Source organism: Piliocolobus tephrosceles, chromosome X, assembly GCF_002776525.5.
Source record: "Piliocolobus tephrosceles isolate RC106 chromosome X, ASM277652v3, whole genome shotgun sequence".
Classification (NCBI taxonomy): Eukaryota; Metazoa; Chordata; class Mammalia; order Primates; family Cercopithecidae; genus Piliocolobus; species Piliocolobus tephrosceles.
The window spans coordinates 569,020-588,458 of record NC_045455.1 but is presented as its reverse complement, the minus strand read 5'-3'; the positions used below and the strand labels follow the sequence as shown (position 1 = coordinate 588,458).

Below are 19,439 nucleotides of genomic sequence, written 5' to 3'. Positions count from 1 at the left end.
ACTCCAGGTGGACAGCAGGAGTGAGTGGGGAAGCTCAGGGGCCCTGGGTGTGGGGGTCAGACTCCAGGTGGACAGCAGGAGTGAGTGGGGAAGCTCAGGGCCCTGGGTGTGGGGCTCACACTCCAGGTGGACAGCAGGAGTGGGTGAGGAAGCTCAGGGGCCCTGGGTGTGGGGGTCAGACTCCAGGTGGACAGCACGAGTGAGTGGGGAAGCTCAGGGCCCTGGACGTCTGCCTGCATTCACCTGCATTCACTTATCCTGCGCTGGGTACCAGAGGAGGGACCCTCTTCCCTCTCTGTGTTTCTCCCCCTTCCTAGCTGTGAAAACCCTTAGCAACCCACCCCAGCCTGGTGGTGCTGGCTTCTGGCCCAGAGGGAGAGACCTGGTTGGAAGGACAGATGGCGTAGGCAGGCCAGCCAGCCGGCCTGTGGGCGGAGCAGATGGAGGGCAGGCCGGATGCCCCGAGGGTCTCAGCTACACTGCTGTCCCACAGCCCCAACCACCCGAATCCCCGAGTCCTACCCACAGTCCCTGCTGGGGCGGGAAAGGGGAGCCCCAGACTGGGACGCCCGAGTGCACGGTACCTGTGGTGCTGGTGGGCGGCGCTGTGGCCGGGCGCTGTGATACTGTGGCCCGGCCATGCAGGGCGGGAAGAGCCGCCTGGCTGCTGATGGGGAGTGACGGTGCCGCTGGCTTTTGTGAACTCACAGGTCTGTTGCTTTCTCCACATTTATTGAAATTAGAGACTCGTTTGCAAATTTTAGAAGATGTTATCTTTGTAATGAATCAGCTAAATATCTGGAAAGCTTACTATTTACTCATCTGTACGTGAATCTGAAAAGTGTTTAATTGTGTATTTTAAATCATTCCCTGCATAGTAGAATATTATGTTTGCTTTTAAAATGTCTTTCTCTGGTAAGTTTTACACAGTGTGTATGTGCATCAAATCATCACTTGTACATTTTGAATATGTACAATCTTTATTTTTCAATTGAATATTCTAAAATAAAAATAACCTTTCACATATATAAAACAATTAAAAAGTAAATATTTGCTTTTCTTAGGATACGCATCTTTATTTTTGGAAGAAAATTATCCCACAGCAGATCATCTTATTTTAGTTCCAGAAAAGAATTTTAAATGTGTGTTGATATTGGGTGGTAAAGAGACTAATATTTAACCCAGTTGGATCAAAAGGCAAATGTCTTTTTAATCACTTCCTAATGATCTGTCTTGGCCAACTTAGGTTATTAAGAGAAATTAGTAAGTGTTCTTATGTAGCAGCAAAATTCATTCTTTAGTGTATTTTAAAGAAACGCATAAAAAGCAGTAGATGTTTTTAGAACGCATGTAAAGGGCTTGTAAAGGGTTGCAAAGGGCCCCAAAATGAAACCAGATCGCAAAGGCAACGTATTTGAAAGTCTCACCGATGATTTGTGAGTCATTTTGGTGCTGACTGGTGGAAATGAAGGGAGATGGCTGTGGGGAAGTCCAGGGTCCTGCAGCTCCTCGGATGGGCGGCTGTTGGGGGAGGCCCGAGGTTGGACAGGCAGCCGTCCGGGGAGGCCTGAGGTGTGGCAAGATTGGGGAGTTCTCCTTTCCTGATAGTGCCATGACCCGAAAGTCTGTCTCTTCTTCACCTGAGGGTATCGCGCGTTTTCAAATGGGGGGCCATCCGCTCAGCTCCCCCAGCCATGGGGCGGGGCACTGCGGGCCCCTTGCTGCCTCCGTGTGGCCGCCTGACGCCCCTCCTGGGCTGTGCTGGCCACTCAGGCCTCCCACCTGGTTTCCCAGGGTGCTCGCTACCACCTCGTTTACGGGTTCCTCTGTTCTCTCTGCCTGCTGATGCCAGTTTTTGAACTTTATCATTACTAGCTTCATTTTACTATTTTTGTGTAAATGTTCCAGGACTTTGTCCACTGCTATGTCCCTAGGACCTTTTGCATTCTGCTGTTAGAGGAGAGAGGCCTCATGTCTCCTGCAGAGGGGTCCCCACTTGCTTCACCAGTGTTCTGAGGGCTCCTGCGTGTTTAGAGGCGCAGCCTCCGCGGAAGGCACGCTCCTTCCTAGGAACAAATGTGGCTCTCCTTCCTAAGGAAAAGTGGATTATTAGATTTCCATGCTAGGTTTGCAGCCTCATAGAGAAATGTTGGGATAAAAAATCTAGTTTTAAAATTCTGTTCCGTAATTGTCACAGAATCACAGACTTTTCCAGGCCGTGGTCCCATCAGCACATTCTGCAGACCTGTCGAGGGGCCAGAGTAGTGGATGATCAGCCTGGGTCACCTGGGTCACATCAGCACGGCCCTGCAGCCCTCCCCTTATGGTTTTACATTGGGAATTAAGCTTCATGGAGGTGTTTGCACTTGAGCCATGGATTTGAGACAGTACAAGTGGGGAAAGCTAAGCATCTCTAATTGGAAGTACCATCTTGCTGGAACGGTCACTTTTAGCCTTAACTTAGAAAAGGAGTCTCGCCCTTGACCTGGTGTCCTTGTGTTGCAGGCGTGGTGTCCCTCGTGGCCGTTCACCCCTCCACTGTCAACCCGCTCGGGAAGCAGCTCTTGCCAAAAACCTTTGGACAGTCCAATGTCAACATTGCCCAGCAAGTGGTAAGGCTCCCGCAGGAGCGGACAGTCGGGATCTTAGTGCGGGTCGGGGTTGGGTGAGCTGTGTGGTGGGGGGTGTTCCCAGCATGCCTGGATTTGGACTCTGGTTGCAGCACAGGGCCTTCCCCTCGTCAGGGAGCCCATGGCCAGTGCTTGATTGTCCACCGCCCTCTGCAGCTGCCTGCGTGTTGTTGTGGGAGACGTGCCCCAGCCCACGCCATCCTTCCAGTAGCTGGAGGGTGGTGGGCGGGGCCGCGGCCCCGGCCAGAGGCACCTTCCTCTTAGTGTCAGAGCTCAAAGCTCTTCATCTAACAAGGGCTTCTCACGTGGTGTGGCCGAGCGTTGGCCGTGGCCCTCCTGGCGACACCAGGCTGGGAAGCCAGGTAGGGGCAGGGCCCTGGCCGTGGCCGTGCCTTGGCCTCGGGGCAGTGACAGGGCAGATGCTGCTCCCTCGGCTGCGCACAGGAGAGGGGCGCGTGGGCGTTGGGAAATGGCGCATCCCCCTCCCCAGGCTGCTGCTGGCCAGCTGATGCTGCTTCTCACAATGCTGTTTCCCGTCTCTGTCCGCCCTCTGCGTTCTTGCTGGTGGCAGGCTGTTGGAGACGAGGAGCCCGCATACAATCCTGACCTCACCGAAGTGGGGCCCCAGGCACTGGGTGGGCAGGTTCGGCTGTGACTGGAGCTGGTGGTGAGGGACACAGCCACCCCAAGGCTAGGCCGGGCTTCCATCCTTCCTCGGGGGCCTGTTTATGGTGCCTGAGGGCTCCTTCCTGGTCCTGAGATGATGCTCTGGCCCCGCCTGGGCAGCTGTCCCAGCCCTGTTCCTGCCAGCCCTGGGCTTTGGTGATGCAGCACCTCTCGCACCCCAGCCTCCTGGTCCACTCACCCCTCACCCTGCGCTCCCTGTGCTGTGGCCCTGTCCTCTTACAAGGATGGAGCCTCCGGGTGGGTGAGAACCTGTCCGTTCACCTGTCCCCAGGTGTCTCTCAGGCATCCCCAGGTGTCCTCCCGTGTGTCTCAGGTGTCCCCAGGCATCCTCAGGTGTCCCTGGCCCTGTAGAGCGCTCTCTGTACTGAGCTGTTTTCTGTTGTGTAGGGCATCTCCCTTTGGTCTAATCATGTTTTCTTCAGAGAACTATGACCACATACCAGGGATATTTTGGTCATTTTTGCACTTTAGTCTTTATTTTATATGCATTCTTGCTATGTCCATTTATTTAAATACCCTTGAAATTCTCTGGACTCTTTAACAGATCTTAGGATATGAGTTTTAAGAGAGAGCGGCGGCCGGGCGCGGTGGCTCAAGCCTGTAATCCCAGCACTTTGGGAGGCCGAGACGGGCGGATCACGAGGTCAGGAGATCGAGACCATCCTGGCTAACATGCTGAAACCCTGTCTTTACTAAAAAATACAAAAAACTAGCCGGGCGCGGTGGCGGGCGCCTGTAGTCCCAGCTACTCGGGAGCCTGAGGCAGGAGAATGGCGTAAACCCGGGAGGCGGAGCTTGCAGTGAGCTGAGATCTGGCCACTGCACTCCAGCCCGGGCGACAGAGCGAGACTCCGTCTCAAAAAAAAAAAAAACCAAAAAAAAAAAGAGAGAGCGGCTTGTGGGTCACACCCTTGAGGGATGTGAGCGGGATTGCCTTCCCCGCGCCCCCCCCATGCGTGCTCTCCCCAACCCCGTGCGTGCTCCCACACAGCTGTCCTGAGTGAGCGGTTCCAGGTCCCATGCAGCTTTCATGGCCCCTTTCCTGCCAGTGGGAGGTGACAGAAACCTCGCTCTGCAGAAGTTTTGTGGCCATTGAAAGTAGCAGTTTGTGGAAGCTCTTCCATGTTATACGGCTGATATAACTGATCATGGCTGATCACGGCTTTTCAGTAAATGCCATTTTGATAAACGCTAAAAATTCAGTTTTTGTTTTGCTTTATAATTAGATTATAGATTTGACTATAAGTTGATTGGGAATTATAAGGTTGATTTTATAGGTGCTGTATGTCATAGCAGAGTTTTATCTGGGTGAATAATTGTAGCACCACTTCCGTCTTTACTGCCGGTCTGAATACACTGGAGGAAAATGAATGAGAAGATTATCTTACTGATGTGCTTTAAACTTCGTCACTGAAAGTCTAGTTCCTGATTTAAATTCACCGGTTCGGGTGGAGCTTGTCATTGCTGTTTCATGCTTTGCAAAATCCCAGTGATAGGAATTAAAGCTGACAAATGGCAAATGTCTCTTAAACCTTTTTATATACCAGAGGTTTACAAAAAACGGGACTGGCTCATTCTGATGCGAGGGGTGGAGCTCAGTCCTGGCATGTGAGTGAAAGTGGTGGGAGGTTCGTTAGGTCTCTGACCTTCACCAGCCAGCAGGCACAGGGCTTGTCAAGGTCAAGGTCTTTTGAGGTGCAAATGATTGTGAAACCTGCGGTGCTGCAAAGCTTAGCTCACGCACAGGAAGGTGTGCGGGATGGATGTGCTCAGCCGGCCGGAGCAGCCGCCTGTGTGAGACCCCGGCAAGAAGCAGCCCCCACCCAGGCCTCTGTCCCAGAAGGCAGCATCTGTGGTCGCAGTGGCCTTTCCTTTGCGGCTGCACCGCTGGCCATGTCTCTGTGGACACTGCAGTTAACCTTAGTCCATCTCTAGGATTCTGTGTCTGAGTGGGGTCACGCTACACAGAGACGTTGTAATCTCAGTTTTTAGAGTGTGTGAAATTAAGATGCAAAAAGTGTGCTCTTAGGGCAGAAGGGATTCCTTAAATCAGGAGTCCCCAACCCCTGGGCCTGTTAGGAAGCCGGCTGCACAGCAGGAGGTGACTGCCCGAGCCCTGCCTCCTGTCGGATCAGCGGGGCGCAAACCCCACTGTGAACAGCACGTGCAGGATCCAGGCGGCACTCCTTATGAGAACCGAACGCCTGATGATCTGAGGTGGAGCAGTTTCTTCCCAAAACCACCCCCACTCCGGTCTGTGGAAAAATTATCTTCCACAAAACTGGTCCCTAGTACTGAAAAGGTAGGGGATCGCTGCTTTAAAACACCAGGGTTCGCTGTGGAGCCAGTGAGGGGGGCTTCTAGGGGAGGAGGACTGGTCTCGGGCAAGGTGGACCTCTGGCAGATCCTCTACTGTGGTATGCTTACGCTGTGTGCTCCGTTTTCTAGCAACTGCTGGCATGGAAGCTGCAAAAGCTTTAGAATCAAATGGCAGTGTTTGAAGCCATGTCATTTACCTTCTCTGAAGCACAGCTTGGATTCCAGCCGTGAGCACAGTAGGAAGAGAAGACCCCTCCTGACCTGTGGGGCCCGGGTCACCTCCCCCGCTCCCCCACGAGAGGCGGGTGGGGGAGTCATGAGGGCAGAGCCCATCCTCCAGAGAAGCCACCGTTAAATCCAAGGAGTGGGTGTCCCTGGCGCCTTGCAGCCCCTGCCTGCCTTCTGCTCCCAGAGGGCTCCTGGATCTCCTGGAAAGCCCTGGTTAGAGTCAGACCCACTGCCTCCCAACTTTGGGCAGCACCCCTCATTGTGCTGTGACCACTTCTCCCTTCCAGGGTCTCTGCCCACCGCTCCAGCTAGTGTGGCCTCTGCTTCCGAAACCTCCTCTCCTTTCCTAGGGGCCCAACTCTGAACTGTCCTTCCCGGCACTGACCCATCCACCCTCTGGCACCTCCTTGGTTCCTGTTTTCCCTGCACTTTTGCCCACACACGCCCTCCAGGGCTTCAGTGTGTTGCTGTGGCTCCTGTGGCTGTTGAGTGTGGCTCCTGGTATAGGGAAGTGAGGCTGGGAGCCTGCTCCATGTCTGTTGAATGGGAGGCCGGAAGACATCCTGTGGCACAGGCGGCTGGCCCGAGTTCACCCGGCTTCCTGTGCACCAGGAAGGAAACGCACCTGTGCCAGGTCCGGGAGCAAAGCCTCCGCGTCTCATTCCTGGGAGGGCTGGCTCCAGGCCGCCCCTATGAAGCTGACTCAGCTCACAGGGCTGGTGAGCTGCAGGTGATGGGTGAGGAGCAGGGACAGTGCTGTGGATATGCAGCGAGGGGAGCTGCCATGCAGGGCACACAGGAAGGTGAAGGCACCCTCGCCCAGCACTGCATGGGCCTGATGACGTGGGGCCTTCCGCAGGGAGCAGTTAAAGCAGGAGAGTAGGGAGGCTTCCTGTAAGACCTGGCCTCCGTAACAACGCTTTCCTGGTGCACTGGCGGCTTGGTCTCAGGGTGCCCCTGGGTGCTGAGTCCTGTCTTCCAGGAAAGGCTGTTGGTGAGCACCATTGAGCACCTGGTGTGCACCTGCCCTCTGGCTTTCTCTTCTTCCCACTTACGGTGGGTTTGAGCTGTGATTTTTTTGACTTTAAGATGGTCCGAAAGCCACACGCATTCAGTGGAAACGGCTTCCAGGGCCCACATGACCATCCTGTTTTTCCGTTTGAGTGCGGTATTCAGTGGGTCTCCTGGGATACCCACACTCATCTAGAGTGTGCTTTATGTGAGATGCTTTGGCCCGAATGGGCTAATGTGCGTGATCTGAGCACATGTAATATAGACTGGCTAAGCCGTGATGTGCCAGTAGGAGAGGTGGATGACGTGCATTTCGACTTAGGGTGTTTTCAGCCCGCGCGGGTTTATCGGGATGTTCCCCATTGTGAGTCAGAGCCACTCTTCGTGAGTCGGTTTGCTCCTGACTGGAGGACAGCGGCACAGTGATGGCATTTGTCTTGGGGCCAAGATCCAGTGCCTTGTGTGGTCCTGGGATTCCCGGGGAGGGAAGTAGACCCATGAGGTGGGTTAGAATCGTGTGTGGGATTCTCCAGCCCCCCGTACCTGTGCGTGTGGTATGCGCAGAGCCAGCCAGCACTGTCTGGCGTGGAGCTGGCGGGTTCTCAGTCTCACATCGACTCCTGGAGAACAGCATCTGCTGAACTCACTGAACTCAACGCAGGAAGCCGTGTGGGGCCAGTGTGCTTGCAGGCAACCAGGTCGCAGGGTCCTTTTGTCAGCTGTTTCGATCTGCCACATGGCGCAGTGCCCCAGCAGCACACACACACACACACACACACACACACACACACACGTATTGAACCAAACAAGCTTCACAGGACATTTATCTATGCCCAGGAGACTTATCTTTTGTATGGTTTCGTTTTGCAGCAAATTCACTAGATTCACTAGTTTGATTTCGTGGCTTGCTAACGGGGTGATCCACGGAAGGCCGCACTCTGATGCGTCTCTGATCATCGGAGACATGAGTGTCAATGAAAAGATCGGTCCTGTTGAAATGCTTTTCTTCTCAGGAGCTGACAGGCGATCTGGCCTGGGGATACTTGGAAAGTGTCCCCTCAGCTGCTCCCAGGGCCACCGCAGGTGATGCATTTATCCCTGTAAGAAGGGGAGCCGGGGTGGGGGCCCAGCTTAGAGCAGCTCAGGGCGTCAGCCACATGAAGTCCCCCCGCCAGCATGCAGGTGTCCAGCTCCAATCCCTTTAGCGGAAGCCACATGTCCACACAAGCAGTTCAGTCGCTGAGGCACTTGGATTTGTGGTGAATTGAATGACTTAACATTTACTGAGAAATAGTGTTTCCCGTTTAGATAGAGTCATGCCACAAGGTCTTTGAAGTCAGAGTAGTCAGAGTTGTATTTGCCTGTACGAGGGTGCCCGGGTATTCGCACTCAAACATTCATTGAGGAACCAAAGTGATAAGAACTTGTCAAAAGTCCCACCAGCCAGCATGTCCCTTGAGGAAGAGATAGTTGTGGATACTTCGGGTGTGCTGTGGGGTGGGGTGGGTGGGTCAGCGTCCACACTGGCCTTGCCTCTGGTGGTTCCCCCCAGAGAGGCCAGGTGTGTGAGCCCCGGGGGTGCATGAAGCCCCGCACCTTCCGCCCCCAGTGCTGGTCGCCCTCCCTCCTTGCCTGACGTCGTTGCGGGTGCAGGGGTCCCCCTGACAGGGCCCAGGGACAGAGTTACCAGGTGATGGCTGTCACCCTGCCTGTGCTTTTGTCCTTTGAGAGCTGTTTTTGGTTTGTTTCAGGCCTCTTTTTAGTACCACGGAAGGATACGATTTCGTCCTCATCCATATTACTAAAAGGAACTAAAAGGGTGAAGGGAAAACCGGAAGCGTGCCGAAGTGCCCTGTGTGGAATTCTGTGCCGCCCCCCTCGTTAAACGACCGTTAGCGCCTTGTGTGCGGTTTGGGGGTCACGCTCTGCCCTGTCCCGTTCTTGCTTGCTTGGGTCGTTCAAAGTTTCTTGTTGCTTTTGTCTAATTGGAGAAGATGCCTGTGACTGACAGGAGGAAGATGAGCCACAGTCAGAACAGGTGTGGTGATGCCGGCACTGTGTCAAAAGCGTCCACCGCCGGACGTTTTTCCTGCTCCGTCGTGGCTGCTCACTGTGGTTACCGAAATTCCGCAGTGGCTGCAGATAGCGAACAGTTGGTGGGCGTGGCACCCTCGCCGTGTGGGCGGGGACTGACTGTCTGAATTGTCTTTTTTGACTGTAGGTAATTGGTACGCCTCAGAGACCGGCAGCGTCAAACACCCTGGTGGTAGGAAGCCCACACACCCCCAGCACTCACTTTGCCTCTCAGAACCAGCCTTCCGACTCCTCACCTTGGTCTGCCGGGTGAGCACTTCCCTCTGGACCCTTAGAGTTGTAGGATTGCTTGCGGTTCGCACCTCCACGTTCTCCTGGGCCACGTGCGTGACACAGTTGCGCGGTTGGGCTCCCATGCGCATTGATGTCAGCCTCCAAATCACACTCACCCATCATCGTGCCCTGCACAGGTGTGCCGTCGAGGCCCACTGCCTCGGTCACGGAGAAGTCGGGCTGGGCACTGCCCACCCTGCTTTGTGTCTGGTATAGTGAGTGCTCTTTGAAGGGCTGGTAGCTCTTGGCCAAGATGGGGAGAAGCTGGCCTTGTACTTGCCACAGGATCTTGGAGACTTTTCATCGTCTGTGCTGGGAGCACGTGGGATGGATTTCACCCACTGCCCCTGAATTCAGCCTCTACTGCCCCTGGGGTTACGGCCCCCATGAGTGGTCCCACCAGAGCGGCTCCTTCCACTAAAGCAAGATCTGATGAGCTGTGTCTTTCCTTAAAAAAACACACACGCAAAGCTACAAAAACCTGCCTGTGTCGGTGCCCAAAGCTTCACCAGCTGGGAGCCTCAGGTGACCTTTCCCGCCACGCGGGTACTGACCTGAGGGTACAGAGTTGGGCTTTCCCTCTATGTGAAGAACACATAGTGGTTTGCACCTGTGATCAAGCGGCGATCACAGCCCAAGCCGTATGAAATTATAGCCTGCTGAAATTTGTCCTAAAAATTCCCAAATTTACACTGAAGTGTCCCATAGTTCCTGATTCTGGTTGCCCTGTTTAGAAAAGCGGTGCTTGTGACTCACACCTGTAATCCCAGCCCTGTGGGAGGCCGAGGCTGGCAGATGATGAGGTCAAGAGATTGAGACCATCCTGGCCAACATGCTGAAACCCTGTCTCTACTAAAAACACAAAAATATTAGCCAGGTGTGGTGGCGGGCACCTGTAATCCCAGCTACTTGGGAGGCTGAGGCAGGAGAATTGCTTGAACCCAGGAGGCGGAGGTTGCAGTGAGCCAAGATCGCGCCACCGCACTCCAGCCCACTACAGAGCAGGACTCCGTCTCAAAAAAGTAAAAAAAAAAAAGAAGTGCTTGGTGTACTGATACGCCTTCCATATGCTGATTCGGGTCCTGGGGACGCCTCCCGCTTTCCCTGACACTTGGAAGGACAGAGGTGCAGCCTGCCAGGGAGACACTCGCTTTCTGACCTGCAGGAGCACTGGGCCTAGGGGCTGGGGCTAGGGGGTCCTGGCCTGCTCACGTGTTGGATCTGCTGCGCCCATGGGATATGGCCCCTTTTTGTGCAGCTCATTACGGCTCTCAGGTAAAAGCATTCCTCGATTCAGGCTGATGCTCAGGAGGGCTGACAGTTGCTTCTTTTTTCCTTTGTATTTTGAAGGAAGCGCAACAGGAAAGGAGAGAAGAATGGCAAGGGCCTGCGGCATTTCTCCATGAAGGTCTGCGAGAAGGTGCAGAGGAAAGGGACCACTTCCTACAACGAAGTGGCGGACGAGCTGGTCGCGGAGTTCAGTGCTGCCGACAACCACATTTTACCAAACGAGTCAGTAAGTGTGTGCTGGGGGCCGAGAGGCCAGGGTAGCGGAACCAAGTGGTGTGGCACGTTTTACTCTTTTAATATTGAGAACAGTTAAAACCATACAGAAAATTCCAAGTACAGCATGAAAGAATTTTTCCCAGTCCATTTGCTGGCACGATGCTCTGTCAGCGTCAGTGAGCGAGCACGTGGGCTGGCTCTGCACATCCAGTGGCCCAGAAATGCAGACTTGCCCTCCTCACCAGCTGGGCTCAACAGCTGAGAGCCCCCAGCTCCCCTCCTGGAACACACTCAGGCTTCGCACAGCCCTGTCTTGCCCTGCATCGTCTGTAGGGTGGGAGCGCTCCCTGAGGACATGTTGGGGTGACAGCTCTGTGAACGGGGTGCCCCTTCGAGCCGGTGCACGTGGCCTACAGTTGAAGGTGGAATCCGCAGACTTTTTTTGGATGATTTGGAAAATCCACTCCCTGTCATCCCCAGGCTTATGACCAGAAGAACATAAGACGGCGCGTCTACGATGCCTTAAACGTGCTGATGGCCATGAACATCATCTCCAAGGAGAAGAAGGAGATCAAGTGGATTGGTCTGCCCACCAACTCGGCTCAGGAATGTCAGAACTTAGAGGTGGCCCTTCAACCTTGATTTGCCTTCAAGTCTGTGTGGATGTTTTTGTTGTCCGTCACTCGGAAGGGTCTGGGCTCCATGCCCTTATGCTCTCTGTGTCCGGACGGCTGGCAGACGGTCATGCAGACGTCTCCCTGCGTTTCTCAGTCTCGGCTGTCAGGGGAGGGAGCACGGTTGGCCCAGACCCAGTAGAGTGTGTTAAACTCTAGCATAGGTTAATTCTGAATCCTAGATTGTGGGATTTTTGTTTTATTTTTAGATACCATAGTTAAATCCAAGAAATGAGAGGAGAGGGGAGGAGGTATAGTTTAGAAATGGAAGAAAAACTCACCTGTATCTTGTAGCACCTGCTATGTCTAGATTTGTCCATATCCCCTCGATTACATTCAAGGTAAACATAGGTGACACTGTGAGGATGCGGGTTGTAAAATGCACTGTATGGAACAATTGTGATGATTCTCCACATGGGGGGTTTGTTTTTGAAGGTGGAAAGACAGAGGAGACTTGAAAGAATAAAACAGAAACAGTCTCAACTTCAAGAACTTATTCTACAGGTAAGAGAATACATATCTTTGCAGGCAGGGTAATTTTTATTTTACTAATTTAGTTTTATAACAGCAACATACTGCCTTGGGTTACGCTCCTGTGTGGCAAATCAAATGACTGCTTTAAGATTCTGAGTGTGAGTTCATCTCATAGGTGTTGAATGTGGGCCATGTTCCCAGAGCGAGGTTGTGTATGTGTGTGCGTATGCATGCATGCATGTGTGTGTGCACCTGCGTGCATGTGCCTGTGTGTGTGTACATGTGTGTGCGTGTGTGTGCGTGCCTGCATGCATGTGCCTGTGTGTGTGCATGTGTATGTGTGTATCCCTTGTCACAGTGTCTAAACAGCCAAAAGACAGATGGAGGGATGACCTCATGCAAAAGCAACATTTGAAAAAGCCCCTCAGAGGTGCTTAACCCAGGGCCCAGGTGCCAGGCGAGGCATGTAAAACTGTGGTGGGCGCAATGCACCTGGGTCTTGACAGTGCTGATCAGGGCCCTGGAGCTGGCCTTCCCCACCTCCCATTGAGTGCTGAGGGTGGGCAGCACCCTGGGGGCCCCGTGTCTGGTGTGGAGGGGTCGTGTGCAAAGGTGGGGGCCCCGTGTCTGGTGTGGAGTGGTCGTGTGCAAAGGTGCTCACTGCAGAGCTGACTGCTGCTCTGACCGAGGTGTGCTCGAGCCCTCCCAGAGGGGATGGTGTGGCAGCCGTGGTGATAGACACTTGTGGGCGAGAGCGGCTCAGGGCCACAGAGTCTGTCAGGAGGGACAGTCCTGGTTGCCAGTACCTTAGTACCTGCCCAGCGGGGATAGACCCAGGGTGGCTGGGAGAGGAAGGGAGTCTCCTGGCTCTACATTAATGCAGAGAAGTTCTCTCCAAGTGGAACACTTGGTTTGGGGCCCTGAGGCCCTGGCCCTGGGTTCAGCCTTGCAGGGCCCATTCCCCCAGAGGAGCACCCCTGCAGCACACAAGCCCTCCCGCGTTCCACTTTCCAGGGTGGGCGAAGTCCACGGCACGGCACCCCCTCCAAGGCTGTCACCCTGTAGGTGCCACGGGGGTGGGTGGCCTCAGAGGGGTGAAGGATAGCAAGAAATCGACTTCCAAAATTGGTGTTTTGTTGAGCACCCTTGCCGTGGTGGACGTTTTCATCACGGGCACAGATGGCTGTGAGGTGTGAGCGCCCTTCCCATGGAGGACACTAATCTCGGGCCTGGATTAGGCAAGTTCTTCCCTCAGGATCTCGTTTCCTGAGCGTTTTTGTCCCTGGGCTGCAGAGGTCAGCACCCAGCGACTGGTGCTGGCCTTTTCAGATGTCCAGGCCAACTTCTCACTGTCGCCTGGGCACAGGGAGGGCTGTGAGGACCCCTTGAGCACAGGGACTGTGTTCTCGTGCCGCCACGGGCCACCTGGCTCCTCTTTTTTTTAGCAAATTGCCTTCAAGAACCTGGTGCAGAGAAACCGGCATGCGGAGCAGCAGGCCAGCCGGCCGCCGCCACCCAACTCAGTCATCCACCTGCCCTTCATCATTGTCAACACCAGCAAGAAGACAGTCATCGACTGCAGCATCTCCAATGACAAGTAGGTTGTGGGCGGGGAGCCGTTCCCGGGTCGCTTATCTCTTTTTGAGGGAGCCAACCCTGTTGGGATTGTCACGAGGACAAGTTTTAAATGTTGCACAAATAGCTGGGGTTTGCTGTCCATTGTGGGGTGGTGGGAGGCTGTGTCCCGGGAGCGTGTGCCTCAGGGCGTGTCCTGGGAGAATGGACCTCGATTTGCCTCTCACCTCATTTACTGCGGAGTTTATAAATTCTGTGAGGAGATGCTGATGACTGGGAATGTGGAGGCTGTGTGTGGCGGTCAGTGGGTCAGCTGTCCTGGCTCCACTGGGAGACCCTGTGTTTCTGACTGTGCCTTTCCCCTTCAGATTTGAGTATCTGTTTAATTTTGACAACACATTTGAAATCCACGATGACATAGAAGTGCTGAAGCGGATGGGCATGGCTTGTGGACTGGAGTCGGGGAGCTGCTCTGCCGAAGACCTTAAAATGGCCAGAAGTCTGGTCCCCAAGGCTCTGGAGCCGTACGTGACAGGTCAGCGATGCCCAGACAACCCGGCGCGGCTGTGTGAAGAATGGCCCCCAGCCTCGGATGGCGCCCTCCCCTCCCAGCTTGGGATGTGTCTTGCTGAGATTGGGCCCACGTGTGTGGGCTAGGAGCAAAGACAAAGGGGCTGTGAGGGGCATGGGGTGGGGGTGTGGCTGGGGCGGGGTCCAGCCAGTGCCATCACCCACTGGATGTGGGAGCCTTGAGTCCGCAGGTGGCTCGTGTGGATTTCCCGTGTGGTTTGTGTGAGGAGATGCTAAGTCAGGATTTTACCCTCCACGTACGCCCAGAAGTAGAAGTTGACATTCTTTGAGAAGTGCCGTTGGATTGCTGATCCCACCCCCCGATGGTAGCTGATTGGTCACTAGGGGAAAGTAACCAAGAAAAAGCGTTTCAGAGTCATTGGTGTCCTGCTCCGGAGGGCCGGGAGCACAGGAGCTTTTGTTGAAGGAACTTTTGTTCTGTTCTGGTGAATTCTTTCTGTGGGGCTGTAGGGTCCCAGCCACTGACAGCAGAATGGCTTTAAGGTGAGAAATTGTGAAGGTGCCATATCTGCTGATCCTTCTCTTGTCAGCCTAAACTTGGGGTGTGGATTTATTCCCTGAGAGGGTCAGAGATTCCTCCCTGAGCTCCTAAACCACTCCAGATCTTGTGAAAATCTGGCTGGTCCATGTTGTCAGGTGACAGTGGGCTCTGGCCGCCCACGTGGGCTGACCCCTGACCCCTGACCCCAGCCTCTGTCCTGTGCTTCGTGGAGCCACCAGGATGGGCTGTGGGAAGAGGGTTTCAGCTCAACACTTCATTCTGTTCTGTTTCACGATGGGTGTGATACTGATGCAGAAGCACACGCGTGCTGTTTGTAAGTCAGTGTATGCAGGTATTTATTGCAAGGCTGTCTGTGCCTTTTTAGAGAAGACAGGCTTATGTGACTGCACAGCGGGATGTCCTGCTCCGTGGCACAGTGCAGAAAATACTGGACAAGTGAAGGATATCTGGAAGCTTCTCCAGCCGTCTGTCCTGTGGCACTGCGTGCCATTTTGTTGGTGGCCTGTGCGTCTTGTGTTGTTTCTGTTTCATGACCATTCGCTTATTTTCTTTCCCTTTTCAGAAATGGCTCAGGGAACTGTTGGAGGCGTGTTCATCACGACGGCAGGTTCCACGTCTAACGGCACAAGGTTCTCTGCCAGGTGACAGTGGTTGAGGGTGTGGGAGAGGCATCGTCTAGGCCTCCCCCAGGGTCCAGGGGCCAAGGCAGGGCAGCCATCTCATGTGTGGCCATCAGGTCCGAGGCTGCTCCGATGTGGCTTGTCTATCCAGGCAGTGGGGCCCTGCTGGCTTTCCCTGTGTGGCTTTCCCTGCTTTTCTCAGTTGGTTTTTGCTCACTAAAAACTAAAGGTAATACATGGTGGTGGATTTTTTCAAAGTATCACCTAATAAATAAAGTAGGAACGAAAACCACCCAAACCCTCCTGTCCCGGGCAGCCCAAGTAACAGCAAGTGTTTCTAGGTTTTTTCCTCCCATTTTTCAGAACACATCTGCAGTCACAGTGCACGTATTTTCAGAACGTGTCTGTGGTCACAGCACACATTTTTCAGAATGCATCTGCAGTCACAGCGCATGTATTTTTCAGAACCTGTCTGGAATCACTGCACATGTTTTCCAGAACACGTCGATCACAGCGCACGTATTTTTCAGAACGCATCTGCGATCATGGTGCATGTATTTTTCAGAACGTGTCTGTGGTCACGGCGCACGTATTTTTCAGAACACATCTGCGGTCACAGCGCATGTATTTTTCAGAACACATCTGCGGTCACAGTGCATGTATTTTTCAGAACACGCCTGCGGTCACAGCGCATGTATTTTTCAGAACGCGTCTGCGAACATGGTGCACGTATTTTTCAGAACGCGTCTGCAATCGTGGTGCATGTATTTTTCAGAACAGTCTGCGGTCACAGTGCACACGTTTTTCAGAACGCATCTGCGATCATGGTGCACGTATTTTTCAGAACGCGTCAGCAGTCACAGCGCATGTATTTTTCAGAACGGTCACAGTGCGTGTATTTTTCAGAACGTATCTGCGGTCACAGCACACATATTTTGTTCCGTGCATTTTTCAGCTTACATTTTATTGTATTTTTATATATAGTTTCTATGCTATTAAAGGGCCTTTATTTAAATAAATTTGTATTTAATCTTTAACCTGCAATCCCATAGAGTAGAATGGTGTCCCTAGGTATTGATCTTAGTGCTTCAAAGATAAATATAACTTTTATGGTAAATATTAACAAAACAATGATTTTATTAACTTTTATATTGCATTGTGATACAATATATAGTATTACTTTATATTATAATCTTAAGTGTTAATAAAATCTTTAATTAGAAATATTAAGAACTTAATAACCTATGGGTCCGGATAACAGGGCTCAATGTAGTGAGTTGCAGTGCGCTTGAGCCTGCATTGGGATGTGCTATAGCCATGAGATGTAACAGGTGTGTTGGGCACGTGTAGCTTCCCTGCCAGCTCTGGAGGTGCAAAGCCAGCCCCTGCCAGCTTTAGCCTCCTCACCTGTAAGGTGAGACTGGTGATTGATGAGTTACTGATCTGTGGCAAGGATCAGTGAGGTGGTGATGGAAGAAAGGACTTTGGTGACAAGCTTTTGACAGGCCGATTCTTGTAGCTATGTGTGAACGTGTAGGGCTCCGTCTGTAAACATGTTTAACGCTGGTTCTTCCACGAGGTGGTATGTGGGTATTTTTAGGACTTTTATCATCATATAATCTTTTTATGGATGTGATTCTTCAGACTTGTCAGTTTTTCATTAACAATGGAAACAAAGCTATTACCATTTCTTATGAAATACCAATTTTCATAGTAGCATGATAGGACATATTATAAAAGTACCTCATGAAAGGACATCTAGGTAGTTCCCAGTTATGAGAAAAACTACAGTGAGCAGCTTTATGGCTGAATTTCTCACCATTCTGACTTGTTTCCAAGATACGGAATTACTTCATCAAAAGGCACATTGACTCGTTTTTATTGTAGTGTTAATAAATATCATTAAAATGTATTAAAATATGTACATATGGGTTTATATTGATTGAAAAACATTTTTAAATGTTAGAAATGTTGTGAGCTCTGGTTGGTGGTAGGTTTTTGTGGTGCTGCCAACCTTCTGGGTTCTCAGTCTATGCTGCCAGATTCGACCCACGCTCTGGACTTCATCCGGTCCTGCCCCAGGCTCTCTTTTTTTCCTGTTGCTGGTTATGAGTGAAAGTCCTGGAGGGAGGGGTCCAATGGTTTTACAGTTTGTTCCCTCTGGGGCACTGCTCCTGATGGAATGATGAGTGAGGGAGAGGCAGTGTGTGACTGCTTGGCCTCCTGTTTCTGTTGTTATGGATGCCAGGAGACAGGGCTAGAAGAGAACCAGACAGGGATGGAGTGAGTGCCAGAGCGCTGGCATGCTCTACTGCAGACACTCACAACCTCCCAGTTCTGTTTGTGTGACTGACAAAACACACACCTGTGGGGCACTGCCTGTCCTTTGACCACAGGCCCTCAGGCGAGGGGAGGCTGAGTGGGCCGCCCTGCACTGACCACCCCTCATCCGCCTCCTGCCTTGCAGTGACCTGACCAACGGTGCAGATGGGATGCTGGCCACAAGCTCCAATGGGTCTCAGTACAGCGGCTCCAGGGTGGAGACCCCGGTGTCCTACGTCGGGGAGGACGATGAGGAGGATGATGACTTCAATGAGAATGACGAGGACGACTGATGTCCTCCCCACTTCAAATTCACCTTCAGGAAAACGTTTAGGAAAAGAAACTTTTTTTTTAATGTGGGTTTTCTGTTCCTTTTGGCCTACTCCCAAGAAGATATTGGTAAGCTATTGAATTTAGATATGCACCTCTGATAAGCAAGGATTGTTTCCCGTAGGATTAGGATGTGCTGTGGATGTGTGTTTTGATACCAGTGTGCTGATGCAGAGCGTTTATTTACTTTTTAGGATTTTGTGTTTTCATTTGCTATTTTTCTTTAAGTGCAGAGTTCATTTTTGCCCCTGAAAAGTTTTTGCTGAGTTTGCTGAAGAAATTGTATTTCATCCACATCCATGAAAATAAAACAGCCTCCTGTTGTGGACGGTGAGCACCTGATGCCGTTTATTTGCTGAGAGTTTGGACGGCGCCCCCGATGCCACTTATTTGCCGTGAGTTTGGACAGCGCCCCTGCTGGCGGATAGCGAGACTGTGGAGTTTGTTCAGTGGTACGGTGTCCAAGCAAACAGCAGAATTCGACTTTCTAAACAGCCCTAAGCAAACAGCAGAATTCGACTTTTTAAACAATAAACACCATCAACCTTATTGACTTTATTGTCCCTTAAATTATATTGACTGTTGTGATTCCATCAAGTTTATACACTCTTTTCTCCCTATTTTGCAGCAACAAATTGCGAAGTGCTTTTGTTTGTTTGTTTTTGTTTGGTTAAAGCTTATTGCCACGCTGGTGCGGCTATGGAGACTGTCTGGAAGGCTTGGAATGGTTTATTGCTTATGGTAAAATTTGCCTGATTTCTTACAGGCAGCGTTTGGAAACCTTTTATTATATAGTTGTTTACATACTTATAAGTCTATCATTTAAAGACATCTACTGAAACAAATGTATTTGTTTCATAAGCATCTTCCTGTAATCTATTATAAAATTGAAATTAAATATAGAGAATGTTTTAACAATTTTTTAACTCAAAATTTGTCAATCATTTTTAATAGTTCTTTTTTTATAAAAAGAAAAAGGAATTTAAGGACAGGCAGTAGTCTCTTTTAAAATTTATTCACAAAACCCATTAACTGCACAGTTGCTATTAGCTGCCTGTTCTAAAACGATAGTCTTTTTATTGAAACACAAATAAACTTTTCTGTAATATTTTATGGAATATAAAGAGACTTTAATTGTTTGACTTGTTTAACTTGGCACTGTTAGTTTTTATTAATAAAACGCGCATGGGCATTTTAAACAAGCTGTGTTTCTCTAATTCAGGATTATTATCTAGAAATTTGTCTGTCTTGTTGGTTTTACTTTATACTTGAGTGAGAAAGTAGGTTGTTAGGCCCAGACGCGGTAGGGCCGGGTGGTCCCTGTGGGCGTGAACCCCTCCCCCACCAAATGTTGTCTGAGGCACATCCTCTGGGAGCCTACCCTGAAGGTGGAAGGTGGCCAAGGGTGAAGGTCTTGGTGGACACAGGGCAAAGAGGCACCTTCCTTTTTGGTGCCTGTGGTACAGAGAAAGATAAGCCAAGTTCCTTGGCCTTTTTTCACAATGAAAATTGAGACAAAATTTAAAAGTTTGACTTTGAGAACAGGAATAAAATTGAGAGGATTCTGGGAAGATGGTGGAATAGGAAGCACCAGGAATCTGGC

The 19,439-nt window shown here is 51.6% G+C and overlaps 1 protein-coding gene across 3 annotated transcripts in view; it reads left to right on the top strand.

Annotated features, from left to right (window-relative positions):
* The window catches only part of TFDP1 (transcription factor Dp-1), a 56,193-nt gene extending 37,155 nt beyond the window's left edge, over positions 1–19,038 (top strand). The window contains exons 4-12 of one of the 3 annotated variants that reach the window (XM_023217705.2): positions 2,506–2,612; positions 9,097–9,218; positions 10,593–10,758; positions 11,229–11,372; positions 11,858–11,926; positions 13,342–13,493; positions 13,840–14,006; positions 15,127–15,193; positions 17,652–19,038. In XM_023217705.2, coding sequence (XP_023073473.1) covers positions 2,506–2,612; positions 9,097–9,218; positions 10,593–10,758; positions 11,229–11,372; positions 11,858–11,926; positions 13,342–13,493; positions 13,840–14,006; positions 15,127–15,193; positions 17,652–17,799 — 1,142 coding nt within the window. In that variant the 3' untranslated portion in view covers positions 17,800–19,038. Of the gene's footprint in view, positions 1–2,505; positions 2,613–9,096; positions 9,219–10,592; positions 10,759–11,228; positions 11,373–11,857; positions 11,927–13,341; positions 13,494–13,839; positions 14,007–15,126; positions 15,206–17,651 lie in introns of all 3 variants that reach the window. The other 2 variants (XM_023217704.2, XM_023217706.2) reach the window with 2 other exon arrangements.
* Positions 19,039–19,439: the final 401 nt, after the last annotated feature.